This window comes from Neomonachus schauinslandi, chromosome 3, assembly GCF_002201575.2.
Source record: "Neomonachus schauinslandi chromosome 3, ASM220157v2, whole genome shotgun sequence".
Classification (NCBI taxonomy): domain Eukaryota; kingdom Metazoa; phylum Chordata; class Mammalia; order Carnivora; family Phocidae; genus Neomonachus; species Neomonachus schauinslandi.
The window spans coordinates 59165366-59182868 of record NC_058405.1 but is presented as its reverse complement, the minus strand read 5'-3'; the positions used below and the strand labels follow the sequence as shown (position 1 = coordinate 59182868).

At 43.0% G+C, this 17503-nt stretch overlaps 1 protein-coding gene across 1 annotated transcript in view; it reads left to right on the top strand.

Annotated features, from left to right (window-relative positions):
- EBPL (EBP like) overlaps nt 1-17175 on the top strand; it is a 30475-nt gene extending 13300 nt beyond the window's left edge. The window contains exons 2-4 of the mRNA XM_021689449.1: nt 10523-10592; nt 15305-15443; nt 16676-17175. Coding sequence (XP_021545124.1) covers nt 10523-10592; nt 15305-15443; nt 16676-16916 — 450 coding nt within the window. The 3' untranslated portion in view covers nt 16917-17175. The remainder of the gene's footprint in view (nt 1-10522; nt 10593-15304; nt 15444-16675) is intronic.
- The last annotated feature ends 328 nt before the right edge of the window (nt 17176-17503 follow it).

Below are 17503 nucleotides of genomic sequence, written 5' to 3'. Positions count from 1 at the left end.
TGCGTTCTCCCTCCCACCCCTCAGAAGGAACCAACCGTGCTCACACCTTGATCCTGGACAGCCAGCCTCCAGAACCGTGAGACAGTAGATGTGGTTCTAAGTCACACAGCGGGTGGTTCCGCATTATGGCAGCCCAGCAAACGGATACACCGTCCTTGCTCGCACATGCTTCCTTGTAACTTTTTATTCATAATGTCGAGTTGTTGGCCTCTCACAACCTCGCCTACATAATTAGTTTTCGGAAATCCGTTGGGATTCACTCCCTATTTGTCAATTTCTGTTCCAGAGAGCAAGAATTTCCTTGGCCCAGTGTGTCCCTGTTTGAATGTGGCTTTTTGGATAGGCCGCCTCGTAGGCCAGCAGCCAGCCTGTGAGTTGTCTGCTCTGGAGTCCTGTCATCCCTCCTTGTCCCTCCTTGTCCTCTGGGTCAGTCACCTGTTGCCAAAGCTGTGGTTGTCACAGTGTAAACCAGTTTCCCACAGCCGTCCACTCTCCGGAGACTGGCGGTAGACTGGGCACAGCATGTGTCATGATGGACGCATCTAATGGAATGCCCAGTACTGGGTGTGGAAAGCCACCTCAGTCTAGGAAGGGGCTCTAGGGGCCAAGGAGTCCAGTCTCCCCCTTGAAATTGGAATTGTACTAATAACCCAGAGAGACATAGGGTCATCCACCCTTTGCTTGAAAACTTTCAGCCAATAGCATCTTTCCAGAATGGTATAGCTCTAGTGTTAAGAAAATACTTCCTTATGGTGAGCTGAAATTAGCCTCCTTATGATTTCTATTCGTTGGTCCTAGTTCTGCCCTTAGGTAGCCCGAAGGGAAGTAGAGTCCCCTGTCTACCGTACAGCGCCCCCTAGTGTCAGTGCCTCCCACCATTTCTCAGGACATGGTTTCCTGGTGCTTTACTGTCCTTGTCACTCATCTTCACCCAGGCCACAAATTGCCTTTTTTTTTTATTGTTACGTTAATCACCATACATTACATCATTAGTTTTTGATTGCCTTTTAAGTGCAGTGCTGACTCCTCAGCACTGTTCCAGAGGGGTCTGACCATTATTCAAGAAGCCTGGGCCGGGGAGGGAAGTTAGAGCATGGGGCTTTGGGGTCTAATGGATGCGTTCTCGAATCCTGGCTCTGCCGTTCACCAGCTGCGAGATTCTGAACAGTACCTTTTCCCTACCACAACCCTTTCTGCAAGGAGGAAGAAAAGAAGGAAGGGAACTTTTTGTCTCTGCTTCCTTATTGTCTTAATATGTTGGGGCTGCCATGACAAAATTCCACAGACTGGGTGGCTTATAAACAGTAGACATTTATTTCTCAGAATTCAGGAAGCTGGCAGTCCAAGATCAGGCGGCCCTCATGGCAGGGGAGGGCCCTCCCCCGGCTCTGGAGGTGGTGTCTTCTTGCTGTGGTGGAAGAGGCTAGGAATCTCTCTGGAGCCTCTTAGAGAGTCACTGATCGCATTCAGGTGGGCTCCCCCTCAGGACCTGAGCACCTCCCAGTTGCCCCACCCCCTAGTATCATCGTCTTTGGGAGATAGAATTTCAACACATGCATTTGGGTGGCACACATTTAGACCAAAGCACTTATCCATAAAGTATGGAAATAATATTTTCCTCAAAGCATTGTCATGAGGATTAAGTAGAGCTTGGTCATTTAGGACAGTGCTTCTCAAACTTGAAAATCCCCAGGGAACTTTTCACAAGGCAGATTTGAGTCCATAAGTCTGGGTCTGAAATGCTGCATTTCTAACAAGCTCCTGGGTGATGCCCAAATTGTGGTTCATGGACCACATTTGAATAGCAGGGATGTGGGACGCTTGGCACCGTGCCTGGCACCCAGCAGAGTTCTGTAAACGTTGATTCTGTCTTCCTCTGTCCCTCCCGTGACCCTTCTCGCTGTACTCCATGCTAGCATTAACTTTTCATTTTCATCCTGTCCCTATGTAATATAGTGACAAAGCACTTGTCCAACTAAGATGAGCCTTAGAAAGTTTCCTTTCAAATCCTTAACCAGAGAAATAACGGTCTCGGCAGAGAAGGGTATAGTCTTAAAAGGGGAGAGATGTTTTCAAGTTCTAAACCAAACGCTAAGCTGCCATCACGTAGGAACAATAGAACTGGTGTTGTTCCATCCCCGAAGTTCTGGAGAGGCCAGCACTGTCCTCTGTGAATATCGGGCGACAGCCCATCTGCGCGGCAGGTTCCATCAAACGGAAGGCGTCATGTCATTAAGGGGACGGCAGCTGGGCAGCCTAGATTTATGAAGTCACTAAAGCCTTGTCATCGAGGTGCCATAGGAGGCTGAAGCAGCTGATCCTTCCAGAAACAATGATGGGTGCTGTTGCCATGACATGGAAAAATCAAGTCTGATTAGGCTGAGATTTTGTGAGTCTGAATAGAAAATGCTAATAAATTTTGACAGGATTTAGGTGGTGATTCCATTCTAATCCACTTTATTCTCCCACTCTTAGTAATGAGTGTTGTGCTGTTTTTCTCTGGTTCTTCATGCAAACAAGCTAAAAAAAACAAAAGGCTTGCAAGATACATTTGAATGCAGATTTAGCCTTCACAAATACCGACATAAATTACCAAAAAAAAAAAAATGGGATTCTTTTTCTTTTTTATTTCTATAAAGCCTTTTTCCCCCCACTAAATTTTCCTGTAAGGGTTGAAAGGAGTAAGTTGCGCATTTTCTCTAAAGTGATCATTGAATTACATAAAGCAGTAGCTTGCCGAGCCCAGCCTTTTTTGTTTTTGTTTTTAATCTGAGCTTTGGCTGGTAGTTGTCTAAAAGCTTCCAAAATACAGTTGCTAAAATTACAGTCTGGAACACCTTAAATGAAAAATGACCTTGCTGTTGTTACTTTTATTTGCCATGACACAATTTAGCTTTTAAGTTGATTTTGTTAGCAGCTCAATTAACTACAGTTCAGTCATTCAATCATTAGAGCATCTAATAGGAACTTCTGTGTGTTTTTTTTATTTTTATTTTTTTCCCCAAAAATACACTTTATTTTTTAGAAAAGTTTTAGTTTTACAGAAAAATTGAGAAGATAGTATAGAACATTTCCATGTATGCTACACCAGGTGCTTCCTATTACTAGCATTTTTTTGTTGTTTTTTTACTTTATTATGTTAATCACCATACATTACATCATTAGTTTCTGATGTAGTGTTCCATGATTCATTGTTTGCGTATAACACTCAGTGTTCCATTCAGTACGTGCCCTCTTTAATACCCATCACCAGGCTAACCCATCCCCTCGCCCCCCTCCCCATTCTGTATGTTTTTAAACCAAAATTCCTGATCCACAGAACTTGAAAATTTTTTAAATAAACAAACATGGTAAAATTTTCCTCATCACCCTCTGGGTTTATAGTTGAAAATTTAATAGCAGAAAGAAAATATTTTAAATATTTATGGCTCCATAATAACATATACATAAGAAGTATTTTTTTAAGATTTATTTATTTTGGAGAGAGAGCAGGGGGGCGGGGCCAGGGCACAGAGGGAACGAGAGAGAATCTCAAGAGGACTCCGCACTGAGCGCGGAGCCCATCGTGGGGCTCCATCTCAGGACCCTAAGATCATGACCTGAGCCGAAATCAAGAGTCAGAGGCTTAACTGACTGAGCCACCCAGGCGTCCCCATGAAAAGTTTCTCGAGGGCTGCCATGAAACTCACCAGGAGTGTCTCAGGAGAATGAGATTGGGGATCAGGAGGAAAAGAGTTTTACCTTTCACTTTATACCTTTGCATTTTTTTAAAAAAACTTTCAGTGGGGCGCCTGGGTGGCTCAGTCATTAAGCGTCTGCCTTCGGCTCAGGTTATGGTCCCAGGGTCCTGGGATGGAGCCCCGCATCGGGCTCCCTGCTCAGCAGGAAGCCTGCTTCTCCCTCTCCCACTCCCCCTGCTGTGTTCCCTCTCTCGCTGTGTCTCTCTCTGTCAAATAAATAAATAAAATCTTAAAAAAAAAAAAAAAAAAAACTTTCAGTAATGTATCCCTTTAATAATATTTTTTAGTAATTAAAATAGTTAAGGTATACCACCAGAAGAAATGTCATAGAATTACCATATGATCCAGCAAGCCCACTTTTATATAAATATCCAAAGAAATTGAAACCAGGGACTTTGATACTTGCACATAGCAGTTTTATTCATCGTAGCCAATCAACAGATGAGTAGAGAAACAAAATGTGATGGATACCTACAATAGAATAGTAGTCAGCCTTAAAAAGACATGAAATTCTGGCACATGCTACCACACAGAGAAGCTTGCAGACATGATGCTGAGTAAAATAAGCCAGTCGTAAAGACACAGATCGTATGATTCCACTTATGTGAGGTACTTAGAGTAGTCCAGTGTGTCGAGACAGAGTGGTGGTTGTCAGGGCCCGGGGCTAGGAGGAAAATGAGGAGTTACTGTCTAACGGGTTCAGAGTTTCAGTTTGGGAAGACTCAGTTATGGAGATGGACGGTGGTGATGGTCGCACAATAATGTGAGTGTACTTACCACCACTGAATTGTAGACTTAAAATGGTTAAAATATTAAATTTTACGTATATTTTACTATAATACTTTCTTCTTTTTGATTTACATTCTTTTCTGGGGGGAAGAAAGCCAGGCCTGGGTACTGTAGGCAGAAGAGCCACTCAGGCACAGCCTGGAGGAGTGAAAACCAGCCCGAGGTCTTCTGAGAGCACAAGTGTAGGTACCCTCTGCCCTGGTGAGGGAGCCCAAGGGGAGGGGCAGGGGCCATCGCTGTCGGCTACAGTGCCGGGCAGGGCAGAGTCTGGACCCACCAGGCCTCATAATGTCCTGCCCTCTGCACCCCTGGGCTACCATCCCTATCCTTCCACCTCTCAGCCTGCCTGCTAAGGCCCAGCTCTAGGCCTGCCTCCTCCTAGAAGTCTTCCTGACTGTCTCAACCACAGGCCCCTCATCTTTTTCCAACCTTTATTAAATTGGAAGTTGGTATTAACCAACTAGATAAGCTCCCTGAGGCCAGAACCCAGCCTATGCTAAATTAAAAAAAAAAAAAAAAAAAGCTGGGAGCGCCTGGGTGGCTCAGTCAGTTAAGCATCTGCCTTCGGCTCAGGTCATGATCTCAAGGTCCTGGGATCAAGTCCCGTATCGGGCTCCCTGCTCAGCGGGGAGTCTGCTTCTCCCTCTGCCTCTGCTCCTCCCCCCTGCTCATGCTCTCTCCCTCTCCCTCTCTCTCTCTCTCTCAAATAAATAAATAAATAAATAATTTTTTTTAAAAAGTCCTGGCAATTGATTAAAAAATGTTATTCAATTAGTAATGTTCTTTCTTCCACAGCTCTTGTTCTACCTGTCTGGTTTTTTAATTAATTTTTTTGAAGGGGAAGATAATTGTTGATTCACGTGTTGTTGTAAGAAATAATACAGAGAGAGCCCATGTATGCTTTGCTTAGCTTTCCCCAATGGTAACATTTTTTAAACCTGTAGTATAATACAGTATAATATCACAAGCAGGATATTGATGCAATCCACTCATCTTACTCAGATTTCCCTAGATCCACTTGCATGTGTGTGTGTGTGTGTGTGTGTGTGTGTGTGTGTGTGTGTCTATTAATTTCTGTACCATTTTACCAACTGGGTAGGTTCAAATATCCACCACAACAGGACACCAGATAGTTCCGACACCACAAGGATCCCTGGTGTTTTCCTTTTGTATTCACTGGCACTTGCCCTGCCGCCCCCCATCTCCTCCAGCCACTAACCCCTGGCAACCACTCTATCTGTCCTCCATTTCTTAAAATTTCTCATTTCAAAAAGTGTTATATAAATGGAATTACGGAGTATATGTAATCTTTTGGAGTTGGCTTTCTTCGCTCAGCAGATTCCCTGGAGATCCATCCAAGTTGTCGAGTGTATCAGTAGTTGGTTCCTTCTTATTGCTCGGGAGTGCTCCAGCATGGATGGACTGTGGTTTGTTTAGGCATTCACCTGGTGAAGGACGTCCAGCTTTAAGCTATTACAGATAAAGCTGCTATGGACATTTGTGTGCTTGTTTTTGTGTGAACATGAGCTTTTATTTTTCTGGGACAGGTGCCCAAGAGTGCAATTGTTGGGACCCATAGTAATTGCATATTTAGTTTTAGAATAAACTGCCAGCCTCGTTTCCCAGAATGGTACCATTTTCATCCCACCAGAAACACGTGAGTGATCCACATCCTTATCGGCATTTGTTGTAGTCACTATTTTTTTTTTATTTTATGCGTTCTGATAGGTGTGGAGTACTAACTCATTGTGGTTTTTATTGGCATTTCCCTGCCTGCTAATGATGTGGAACATCTTCTCATGTGTTTGCTTGCTGTCTGTAGACCCTCTTTACTGAAATGTTTCTTCATTTCTTTTGCCCATTTTCTAAATGGGTTAATTGGGTGTTTGCTGTTGCTGTTGTTGTTTAACTCTGTTATCCCCCACTACCCTCTCCCTTCTTTTATTTCTTATTCTTTTAGTAAACATGTATTAGCATGTACCATCTATTAGGCATGTGGAATACAGAGATAAAAGACAAAGACTTTGCCTGAAAGGAACTGATGGTTTGGAGGGGGGGACAAGTAAGCAGGGTTCTTCTATGTAGGAGATGCACCTACTTCCCATCAAGAGAATCAGTGAAGCCTTGCTTCCTGGAGGAGGCAGCATCTGATCAGCATGTGGAGGCGTGAATATATTTAGTATACTTGACATATATTACAGCTGACCCTTGAACATCATGGGTTGCACTGCACTGGTCTGCTTATACATGGATTGTTTTGATAAATATAGTACAGTACTGTAGGTGTAGTTTCCTTATGATTTTCTTAATAATTTCTCTAGCTCACTTTATTGTAAGAATACAGTATATAATACATATAGCAGACAAAATATGCTCATTGATTCTATGTTTTCAGTAAGGCTTCTGGTCAGTAGTAGGCTATTGGTAGTTAAGTTTGTGGGGAGTCAAAAATTATATGTGCATTTTTGACTGCACAGGGGTTGGTGCCCCTAACCCCTGTGTTGTTCGAGAGTCGACTGTAGACTGCCATTATGTTTGAGACATTAATATAATAAGAAGTATACAGTGCCTTCTAAAAGCCCCTTGGTATCTTTCTAAGTAATTCATAATGGGAACTTGTCATTAATTCAAGGTTAGTAAACACTGAACACAAAATATCATCCTGGGTTCTTGAAGATTCTGAGATAAGACAGCATTCCAGACTCCAAAGGTGTATGATCTAATGGGAACTAAAGATTGATAATCAGCAGACAGTTGATTATAGAAGCACAAATTTAGTAACACAGTAGAGTGAGGAATTATCACTAGGAGGTTGGGAAGATTTCTTAGAGGAAGGAGGGTTTGAACTGGCATTTGAAAAAGGAGTAGAACTTGAACAGGTAGATATAAAAGGGATAAAATTTGTTATATATTCCTAGGTCCCTGCATGTTATAAATTGCCAGATCCCCATCTTGCTGTTACCCACAGAGCTGCTTCTGAGGAAAGGTCCCGGACCTAATGTCAGAGTCCAGGTGTTGCTAATAGCTTCAGTTGAAGAGATTGCTAGTGGAAGTCATGTCTAGTTTTAGGATGAGATCCACAATCTAATTTTAGGCGGTCCTTCATCTTACAGATAGATGGAATGAGACCTACGGAGGATCAAATTCAGCCCAGCTTTATTGCTTCTGCTGGCCAGGCCAGTGGATGTGTTTTGTCTAGAAAGTCCCCAGGCCAAGCCAGGGAAGTGGTGTGGATTTCCTGCTATGTCTCTGCTAAAAATAAAAAGTGTTACACAGTGGATGGGGAATACTTCTTATTTTAAAACATTGCTGTTTATCTCCTTGTAATTTTTTAAAATCTCCCTTAAAGAATATAATTTTTACATATACTCCGAGGTAAGCCACATTTACCAAGTAAGTAACTTACAAAGTGTCAAGAAAACACAGAACAAACCAACTTTAAAGCTTCTGTTTAGCAGAGATGAGCATGTGTAAGAAGCTGGAAGGGCGCCTGGGTGGCTCAGTTGGTTAAGCAACTGCCTTCGGCTCAGGTCATGATCCTGGAGTCCCGGGATCGAGTCCCGCATCGGGCTCCCTGCTCGGCAGGGAGTCTGCTTCTCCCTCTGACCCTCCTCCCTCTCATGTACTCTCTCTCATTCTCGCTCTCTCAAATAAATAAATAAATCTTTAAAAAAAAAAAGCTGGAAGATATTAATGAGATGGGGAGAAAGTCAGGTTTCTTCTCTCAATAAGAGAAAAAGAAAGGCAATTAAAAACTGTAACTAAATAAAAATATTTTATAAGAAAGTCATGGCCCAAATATGTAGCAAACTAAAATACAGCATGATTTTGAGACATTTATGAGTGTAATAAAGGATATTCCAGCTGCCACATTCTTCTTAAATGACACAGGAGTCAAAATACTAGATCTGCAGAGAAAGAAGTTGTGGCCCTTTGCAGTGAATGACATTTACCTAATCACCATATTGTAAATGCTGTTGATTTTCAGCTTTCAGAATCCATATAAAATAGGAAGACAAATATGTTTACAGAACAAGAATGGAAATGTAATCAATCTCAGCAATGTACAAGCAAAGTAGACAGAAGTTGAGCGTTAGAAATGGGGAGGAGAAGAAGAAAGCATGGCAGGAGCTAGCGTCCTCATCTTACACATTGGGAAGTCCAGATGCTGGGCAACACTGATGAATGAGGAAGCTGAGGTTTTTAAGTTTACTACCTGAGTTACAAATTTGGTAACTAATGGAAGAATTAAAGAGTATAATATAGCTATTTGAAAGGATTCAGGGGTACCTGGGTGGTTCAATCGATTAAGCAACCGACTCTTGGTTTTAGGTCAGGTCATGATCTCAGTGTTGTGAGATCAAGCCCTGCGTCGTCAGGCTCCATGCTCAGCATGGAGTCTGCGTGAGATCTTCTCCCTCCCCCCTGCCCCCCCCCCCACATGTTCTCTCTGTCTGTCTGTCTGTCTCTCTCAAATAAATAAAATAAATCTTTAAAAAGGGGGGTGTGGTTCAGGACATGCCACTCTAAACTATGCTGTTTTGGCATATTGATGGTTAAGAGCTGAAGGCATTTGGAAAAAAGCAGATGCAGGAAGGCCTCTCTGACCTCCTCCTTTCTACCTAAAATCAGGTCATTAAATTTCCCATGAGAACGGTGCCCTCCCTGCACCAGGAAGAGAAGAACGTTCTTATCACCAGAGACTGGGAGTCAATGCCGAAATGGACCTATACGAACAAACCTACTAAAATAACCCTTATCTTCCACTGGTTTCCCTCGTATATTTCTTAGTCACTTTCCCACAATTTACTGTCCCCTAGTCCACGCCCCTTTGTCTTGTCACATCTCCGTAATTTATCGTTCTTTGTGTAAAACAAAGTATACAAGCTTTTGGGCCTAACAGCTTCTTTGGGTCTTTGTTTTACTTTTAAGGACTCCCATGTACATGTAAAAATAGTAAATAAAATGTGTGTGCTTTCCTCCTGTTAGTCTGTCATGTCAGTTAATTCTTAGGCCAGCTACAGGGTCAAAGAGGGCAGAAGGAAGTTTTTCCTCCCCTACACTATCAAAAAACTGTAAAAAGTGGAGACGCAGAGGGGAGACATAAGTTAAATCATAATTTTTCAGGATTGGCAGTCAGTTGAGAATATCTAAAGAAATAGCAGTGTAAGTATATTGTGAGTTAGGGCAATAACCCCCAGAACTAAATTCAGCTCTAAGTGATAACCTCTGGGAAGTAGTACTATAAGTGAGCAGGGATTAGCCAGAGACATCATTTTAATGTCATATAAGCAATTGCATTGGTAAAAAGAAATGGGAAAAGAAGTTGTAGTGACCGGCAATAAAATTTGTTCAAAGGAGCAACATGACAATTAGATACCCCAGTGAATTCTAATTAATTAGTTTTGAAATTTAAGCAAAGAAGCACTTCAGTGATAGGAAAGTCCTCAGTGTAACTGCAGATGTTCGTTACCTAAAATTTAAAATGTAGCCTGTAAGGATTTTAATTTTCCTAAATTTGCCCTTATGCAGGAAAAATAACTAGTTTAACTCCGACAGATATGTAAATGCCACTTTTGTTAAGAGAGATCCTGGCTGTTTTTTGAGGCGAGACAAAATGAACTGCTGTGAGGTACTTCTCAAAGGTGTAAAATCTCTGGAATAATCCAGAGTTTAGCCTATTTAATATAACATTTAAGCTCTTCCCTTGTGCAAAATTTTCAATGTATTTTTCCCCATAAGAACACACCTCTGATTTTTATCATGCCAATCATTGAAAAACAGCATTTATTAGATAAACATTCCCTTTGGGCATATCTTTTTGCAAGGTGGGGGGGGCGCGGTCAGGCTCCAGGCTCACACCCCACGGGGTCGTGGAGGTGCGGAGGGCGCAGACCAGGATGTGGGCTCCTGGGGATGCTGCCGCGCATCTGCGGTGCCATCCTGTGGCTGTGATGCTAAATTAGAGCCTGTTTTCATTTTCTTCTCTCCAGGAAGGCCCTTTTGTCTACTTGTCTTTTGTAGGAAACCTTGCAGATTCCAAAGGCTTGATTGCTTCATTGTGTAAGTAATTTTAAAATGTTTGCATTTGGAATGTTTGAGGAGATTAATTGCAAGTATGGCTGTCAATTAAATGAGTCCCTGTCGCACAAATGGTGTGATTTCATTTATATGAAATGTCCAGAATAGGTGAATCTCTAGAGACAGATGATAGATTTGTGGTTGCCTAGGACTAGAGGGGGGAACAGAGGAGGGGGATGGAGAGTGAGGGGTTTGGGTTTCTTCTGGGGAGTTAATGAAATGTTCTAAAATTTCATTGTGATGATTCAAATCTATGAATATACTAAAACCCACTGAACTGTACACTTTAAATGGGTGAATTGTATGATGCGTGAATTATATCTCAATAAAGCCGTGTATTAAAAAATATGTTTATACTGCAGATTGAATAGTTTGCAGTATTTAAACTGGGTGCTTTTGCATACTTTTAACATCAACCTTCACTTTATCATATATGCATACGAGGTCTATATATGTGTGTGTATATATGTGTGTGTGTGTATATACATATATATATATATGTAGTCTTGAAGATAATTTCCAAAGCTCCTCCAGCTCTGCAGAGGTATTTACTAGTTTTGCCTACCTTCTTCATGCTGCTGTAAATCAGTCAACATTCCATCAGTTAGTATCGACTTCCTCCCACGTACTGTGTCAAATTTGACGAACAGGTGAGCCAGGCAACAGCAGGATCCTTCGCCACCATTATAGAATTGCCTTATGCAAGGTAACTTCTTTGAGACTTTGCATCAGAAATTCTGCATTGTTTATCTCATTTCTTCCATAATTCTGAAATCAGGTCCTTCAGCCAGGACCTGTGTCTGGACTGCTGTTCATCACTAGAGTTAGGAAACTTCGAGAGAATCCAGGCAGCTATCGTTAGTGCTTCTCAAAGCAAAATGTGAGTTGTCTTTGATGCCTGTCAGGTCCCAGCCAGGGGTAGCTCGGGGAGCCTGAGCCCCCACCTCAGGAGGGAAATGTTGCTGTGCACATTCGTGTGTGCAATGTGATGAGTGGGCCGGATTAAACTGTGCCTGAGAGTTGCTGGGGAAGCCCAGGGCTGGAGGACGCAGCCTAAGTCATTGTCCTCCACCCTGGCTGCCTGGCCTGGCATCAGAGAAAGTGAACAGCCCAGCTTTGGCCCAGTCCCATGAAATGCAAATGTCTAACATGATCTTTATCAGTCATCTTCAGTTTACATTTTTTGGCCTTAAAAAAAGTAAAAACTCATTTAATGGTGGTGTCCTTTATTCTTGAGAAAACGAAAATCCAGTAGATAATGTAAAGTAGTTCTTCTCGGACTTTAAAGTGCACCAGCTTGCCTTGGACTCTTGTTAAAATACAGATTCTGATTCAGAGGATCTATGGTAAAGCCTCCCAGATGTTGATCTGCGGACCATCCTTTGATTCACCAGGATGTAGAGCTGGACTATAAACATCACATGGACCCTGTTAAAGAGGAATTATTCATGACACTTGTTCAAGATGATAAGGAAGAATTTATTTAGGAGGTACCCCTACAGTGGAGTCTTGCAGTAGCAAAGCAAGATCGGGCTCAAGTCCAGATGCAACAAGGACAGGTGGAGCTTTATGGCCAAGAAGCTGGTGGGGTCAGTGGATGGAAAATTACTAAGAAGAAACATCGAGTGGAGACTCTTAATAGACCGACTCAACAGGAGTCTTGCTGCAGGCAGGCCAGGATGATAGGATATGATATAGAGGGTGGTGGTTAAGGAATTTGATCAGGTATCAAGAGTAATCAGATATCTGCACCCCCATGTTCATGGTAGCATTATTCATAATAGCCAATGCATGGAAGCAACCTAAGTGTCCATCGACGGGTGAATGGATAAAGAAGTTGGGTATGTGTGCATGTGTGTGTACACACACATGGGCACAATGGAATACTACTTAACCATAAAAAAAGCAAGAAATTCTGCCATTGTGACAACATGGTTGGACCTTGAGGGCATTATGCTAAGTGAAACAAGCCAGACAGAGAAAGACAGATATTGTATGATCTCACTTCTATGTGGAATCTTAATTAAGAAAAAAAAAACCTCAAACTCATAGAAAAAGAGATCAGATTTGTGGTTACCAGAGGTGGGGGGGGGGTGGAGATTGAGGGAATTGGATAAAGGTGACTAAGTACAAACTTGCAGTTACAAGATAGGTAAGTACTGAGGATATAATGTACAATATGATGACTCTAGTTACCACTGCTGTTAAGTTATCAAGAGAATGGATCCAAAGAGTTCTCACCAAAAGGAAGAACACACTGTCTTTTCTTATTTTTTGTATCTATATGAAGAATGTATGTTCACTGAACGCATTGTAATCATTTCATGATGTATGTAGGCCGAGTCATTGTGACGCACACCTTAAACTCATACAGTGCTAGATGTCAATTACATCTCAATAAAACTGGGGGGGCGGGTAGTGGTGTAAGGCCTGAAATTAAGATCCAGTATTAGGTATTGACAGCTGATAAAATCCAGAGGGCTTCACATGGACTAACCGCAAGGCCCCTCCTCACTCTGCTTCCTCCTATGAGCCAAACGACCCTCCTTGTCCCAAGGACCAGGCACGGTGCCCGCAGATCGCTGAGGAGCAGGCTTCAGTTCCTTGCCAGCCCCCCGGATTACTGGAAGAAGCCCGTTCCTGCTGCAGGAACCAGGGGCCGCCCCAGCCTCATTGCTGCAGAGCCTGCCTCCTGCGGGCCCTTCCCGGTTCGCTCCGGTTCTGAGTGCAGCCCCCGCATGGCCCAGTGGCGCGCAGTGCCCTCTTTCCCCCGGCTGTGAGTGTATGTGACTTGTAAGTTGCCATCAGCCTCGTCCGTCCAGTGCCACCTGTTGTGTGTGGCCACCCCCATAACCCAAGGCTGGGTCTCCCTCCTCACCAACAGCGGGAAGGAGGAAGTGATCACACCTCATCTCCCTCATCTGGCCCACGTGTCTCTTTCTCTACGTCCCGCATTCAGTTGCCGTCACTTACTGTGCAGTTTGACCTCAGAAAGGGAGCCCTAGGGGGCCGCCTGTGTCCCCCATCCTAGTTAAGGCTGCATTCCCCAGGCTCGGCACAGAGCCTTCCTGTGCTCCGGAAGCTTTGCTGAATTAAAGAATGAATGAATGGGGTTATTTTTGCATGTTTAAACACCCACTGATCTCTTAGTTCCTAAAGCACTGACATTTTACATTAGTGATAATTCCTTAGATTTTGGGTGCACTAGAGGGAACATTTCAGATGTATATATGTTTATTTTTTTTTTAAGATTTTATTTATTTGAGAGAGAGAGAGAGCACGAGCTGGGTGAGGGGCCGAGGGAGAGGGCCCGCGGAGCAGGGAGCCCGATGCGGGGCTCTATCCCAGGACTCCGGGATCATGACCTGAGCCGAAGGCAGAGGCTTAACTGACTGAGCCACCCAGGCGCCCCCGTATATATGTTTAGATTTAGAGGAAAAGCTTACTTTCACTATTATGTTGTTTTCCGGTTAGCTCCTGGCTGGCCGTTGACTCGGGACCGACAGCGCAGCTCTGCCTGGCCCGTCCGTAGTGTCTGGCCTCTCAGAGTCTCTGCTCAGCATGTGTCTGTGTGTTATCTCATTAAATGGCTAATCCTGTTTATTGGCCTTTCTTTCTGCCAGGACAGCCTTCATTAGAACCCTTTGTCCCTGGCCCCGAGGGATCCTAACTTGGGCCATTAATAGAGACTAGAGCTTTGTTCTGCTGCTCCGACCAATCAGATAATGTAGCTGATATTTGATCATTCATGCCTTTTCTAAGTAATGTGAGAACAGTATCAAAGCGAGAAGAGGTGGGACTTTCATTTTTTCACTCTGATCATTTGAGATCTTACGAGCAGCATGTATTACTTTCATAAATTAAAAGAGAGAGGAGAGACGAGGGAGAGAGGAAAAAAGAGGACGAAGGAAGGAAGGGAGGGAGGGAGGGAGGATTCTCCCAGTGCATGACTCTCAGTCCAGCTCTAAAATGACTTTCTCACTTCATTCTTTCTAGAAGAAACCATCCTGATAATAGGGTCTGGAAGGATTTCTTAGGGCACGCCCACTCCCTGGTGACCACAGCAGAGGCTTCTGTGGTGGCTGTTCTTAGTGACTCCTGTTTGCACTGAAATGCCCCGCCCCCGCCCGTGTCCATCCGGGACCCCTTCTGTAGGCCAGGCTGTGTCATTACCATGCCCCCCACCGTCCCCTCGGCACTCAATTTCTCTTCAATTATTAATAAACACTTTTTAAAATAAACGTTTCCTTAATAAAAATTTCCCCACGTCTAGATTATACCTACAGACTTTACGTAGCAATTTTAAAGTAAGGAATTGTAACGCGTTTACCAAGATAATTATTAAGGATCGTCTTTGCAAAATCTGACCGTGCTGAATTAATTTAGAATTCTGCTTACAGTGAGAATTCTGCTTACAGTGAAAAGGGCGGGGGCCAAGAGGATGCATGTGTGAAAGTGCTTTGGGAACCAAAATCCTTTTACAAATGTCACGTGACGTTGTTATTATTACTCGTGTCACGTAGCAAATGGGTTTTAGCTTCAGTCCTCCTGTGTTCCACGAGGCATTGTGAAGAAGGGGGGGGGGGGGCAGTTCTTCTTTTTATCTCCTCCTTAGGGGAAAAAAAAAAGGTCATTTCCACTGACTGTCATAAAAATGGTTGCCAGATGAGTAACAAAATGTATTTCACTTGTAGGGAAAGAATATGGCAAAGCTGATGCAAGATGGCTTTATTTTGACCCAACCATTGTGTCTTTGGAAATTCTGACTGTTGTCCTGGATGGGTCTCTGGCATTAGTCCTCATTTATGCCATAGTCAAAGAGAAGTATTATCGGTAAGTGCCCGCCTCCTGGCCTGCTGAAGAGAGGACACACATGAGCTGTCCCAACGCCCGTGTGGTGTTTGGAGTAGATTATGACCACATTTATTTGTTAGATGAAGAGTAGAGTAGAAATGAAAATTGTTCTGTTAGGGAAGAATCATGGTGCCACCAGGATAATTTCAGATCGTTCAAAATAAAAACTATGAGAAATATGGTTTTAGGAACTACCTAGTCACTGCATAGGCAAGAAAGTGTGAACTGCATTGGATGATTTTTCACCAATATTTTGGAGAATACAAGGGTCATATTTCCATCCTTCCTCCCCCGCCCCACCCAAATCACTCTAGAAAACTTGTGTTCCACCTTACACCAAGTAAATTCTCTTATGTAATTTGGAGTTAGACATGCAAGATAAATCTTTCCAGAAGCAGGTTATGGAGGATGTGAGGAAGGCAGAAGAGAGGGGAGAGGAGAGGGGGGAGGCGATGGAAGATTAACCGCCTGGCGTCAGTCAGACTCTGAGACTTGGAACTCTCGGCCCTCCCTCCTACCCTTTCCCTTCCTCTCCTTTGTTCAGACACAGTGACCTGGGGCAAATAGAATGCTATCCTGGGGATGATTCCCAAAAACAATGTCAAGTAGGCACAATTGCATTCCATTTTCTAGCATCTTGAATGGAAGAGTCATTTTTAAAACTTTAATCACAAAATTTCAGGTTTGAATGGAACCTCCAAGGCCATTTAATCCACCTTTCCCCACTCAATTTTACTTAGATAGCAGGAAAAATTAAATTTCTTCTTGGTATCTTGATATAACTTTGGCTCCATGACCGTCGTTGTAGACTCACTGCCCACTGTATTCTTCAAGGGAGGGACTGTTCTTACTATCCCCTTTTCGGTTAAGATAATATTGTGGCTCGTAGCAAGATTCGCATCTCAGTCTCTTTTGCTGGGCGAGGTGTGACCTCAGTAAATCGTCCTAAGAATAGAACAGGATACCTGGGAGACCTTATTTAACTGAGAATAATCCTCTAGAAAGGGCAGTATTGCTTCTCCAGAGGATGTATGGGTCTTCCACTAATCAGATTGACTTGCCCCATCAAAGGAGCGCTGTGCAAAACCTGAGGTCTGACTTCAGAGAGGTCTTCTGCTGTGGAAGACTGTGCTAATGCTGACATCTAAGACAAGATGTCAGGATTCCGGGTGCCCAGCTGCGCTGAGCCCTTGTTTCTTTCTCTCTAACAGGCATTTCATACAGATTACCCTGTGCGTGTGTGAATTGTATGGCGGGTGGATGACCTTCTTCCCAGACTGGCTTATGGGAAGCCCCAACCTCAACACCGACAACTGGCTCTACTTTGGGGTCTATCTGGTATTTTTCAATAGTGTGTGGGTTCTGATGCCAGGGCTGTTACTGTGGCAGTCATGGGTAGAACTCAAGAAAATGTATTACAAAGGAACCAGTGCAGGGAAAAAGTTTAAGTGAATTTTCAAAATCACAAACACTGGTATCTTGCTTTATAAGCCAGAATGGGTCAAACCTTTTTGGTTGGTCAAAATGTAATGCATTCCTGTGTACACTTTCTTTTCCTACTGTTGTTCCTAAACAGCCTATTTCAAATTGATTGTATGGTGGCGAGTTTTTGTTAATCATGTTTTTTTTTTTTTCAATTAAATTACAATATGGGGAACAGAGAATAAATTTTAACTTGTAATAATAACCCATTTGATTATACGGTTTTATGGCTAGCATTAATTGTTCTGCATTAATAAAGCCAATGATCATAAAATACTGTAGAGCCTATTAATTTTTTATTCCAAGAAAGTATTGTTGCCTCAACTTTTAATCCTCTCACTTGTCTTTTGGTTACCAAAGTGAAGGCAGAAATGAAATGAATGCTCCTGTTTTACATTTGTATTTTGTCCAAGTTGTGAAGCCAGCAAAAATGCTAGTAGGAGAACCCTGTGAGTGGGCTAACTCCTCACAGGTGAGCTCGGGGGATTCACAGTCAGGTGATTGATTTGTATCTGTCCTGTTTCAAGGAGGAAGATTGAGGTGCCTTACAGAAATAC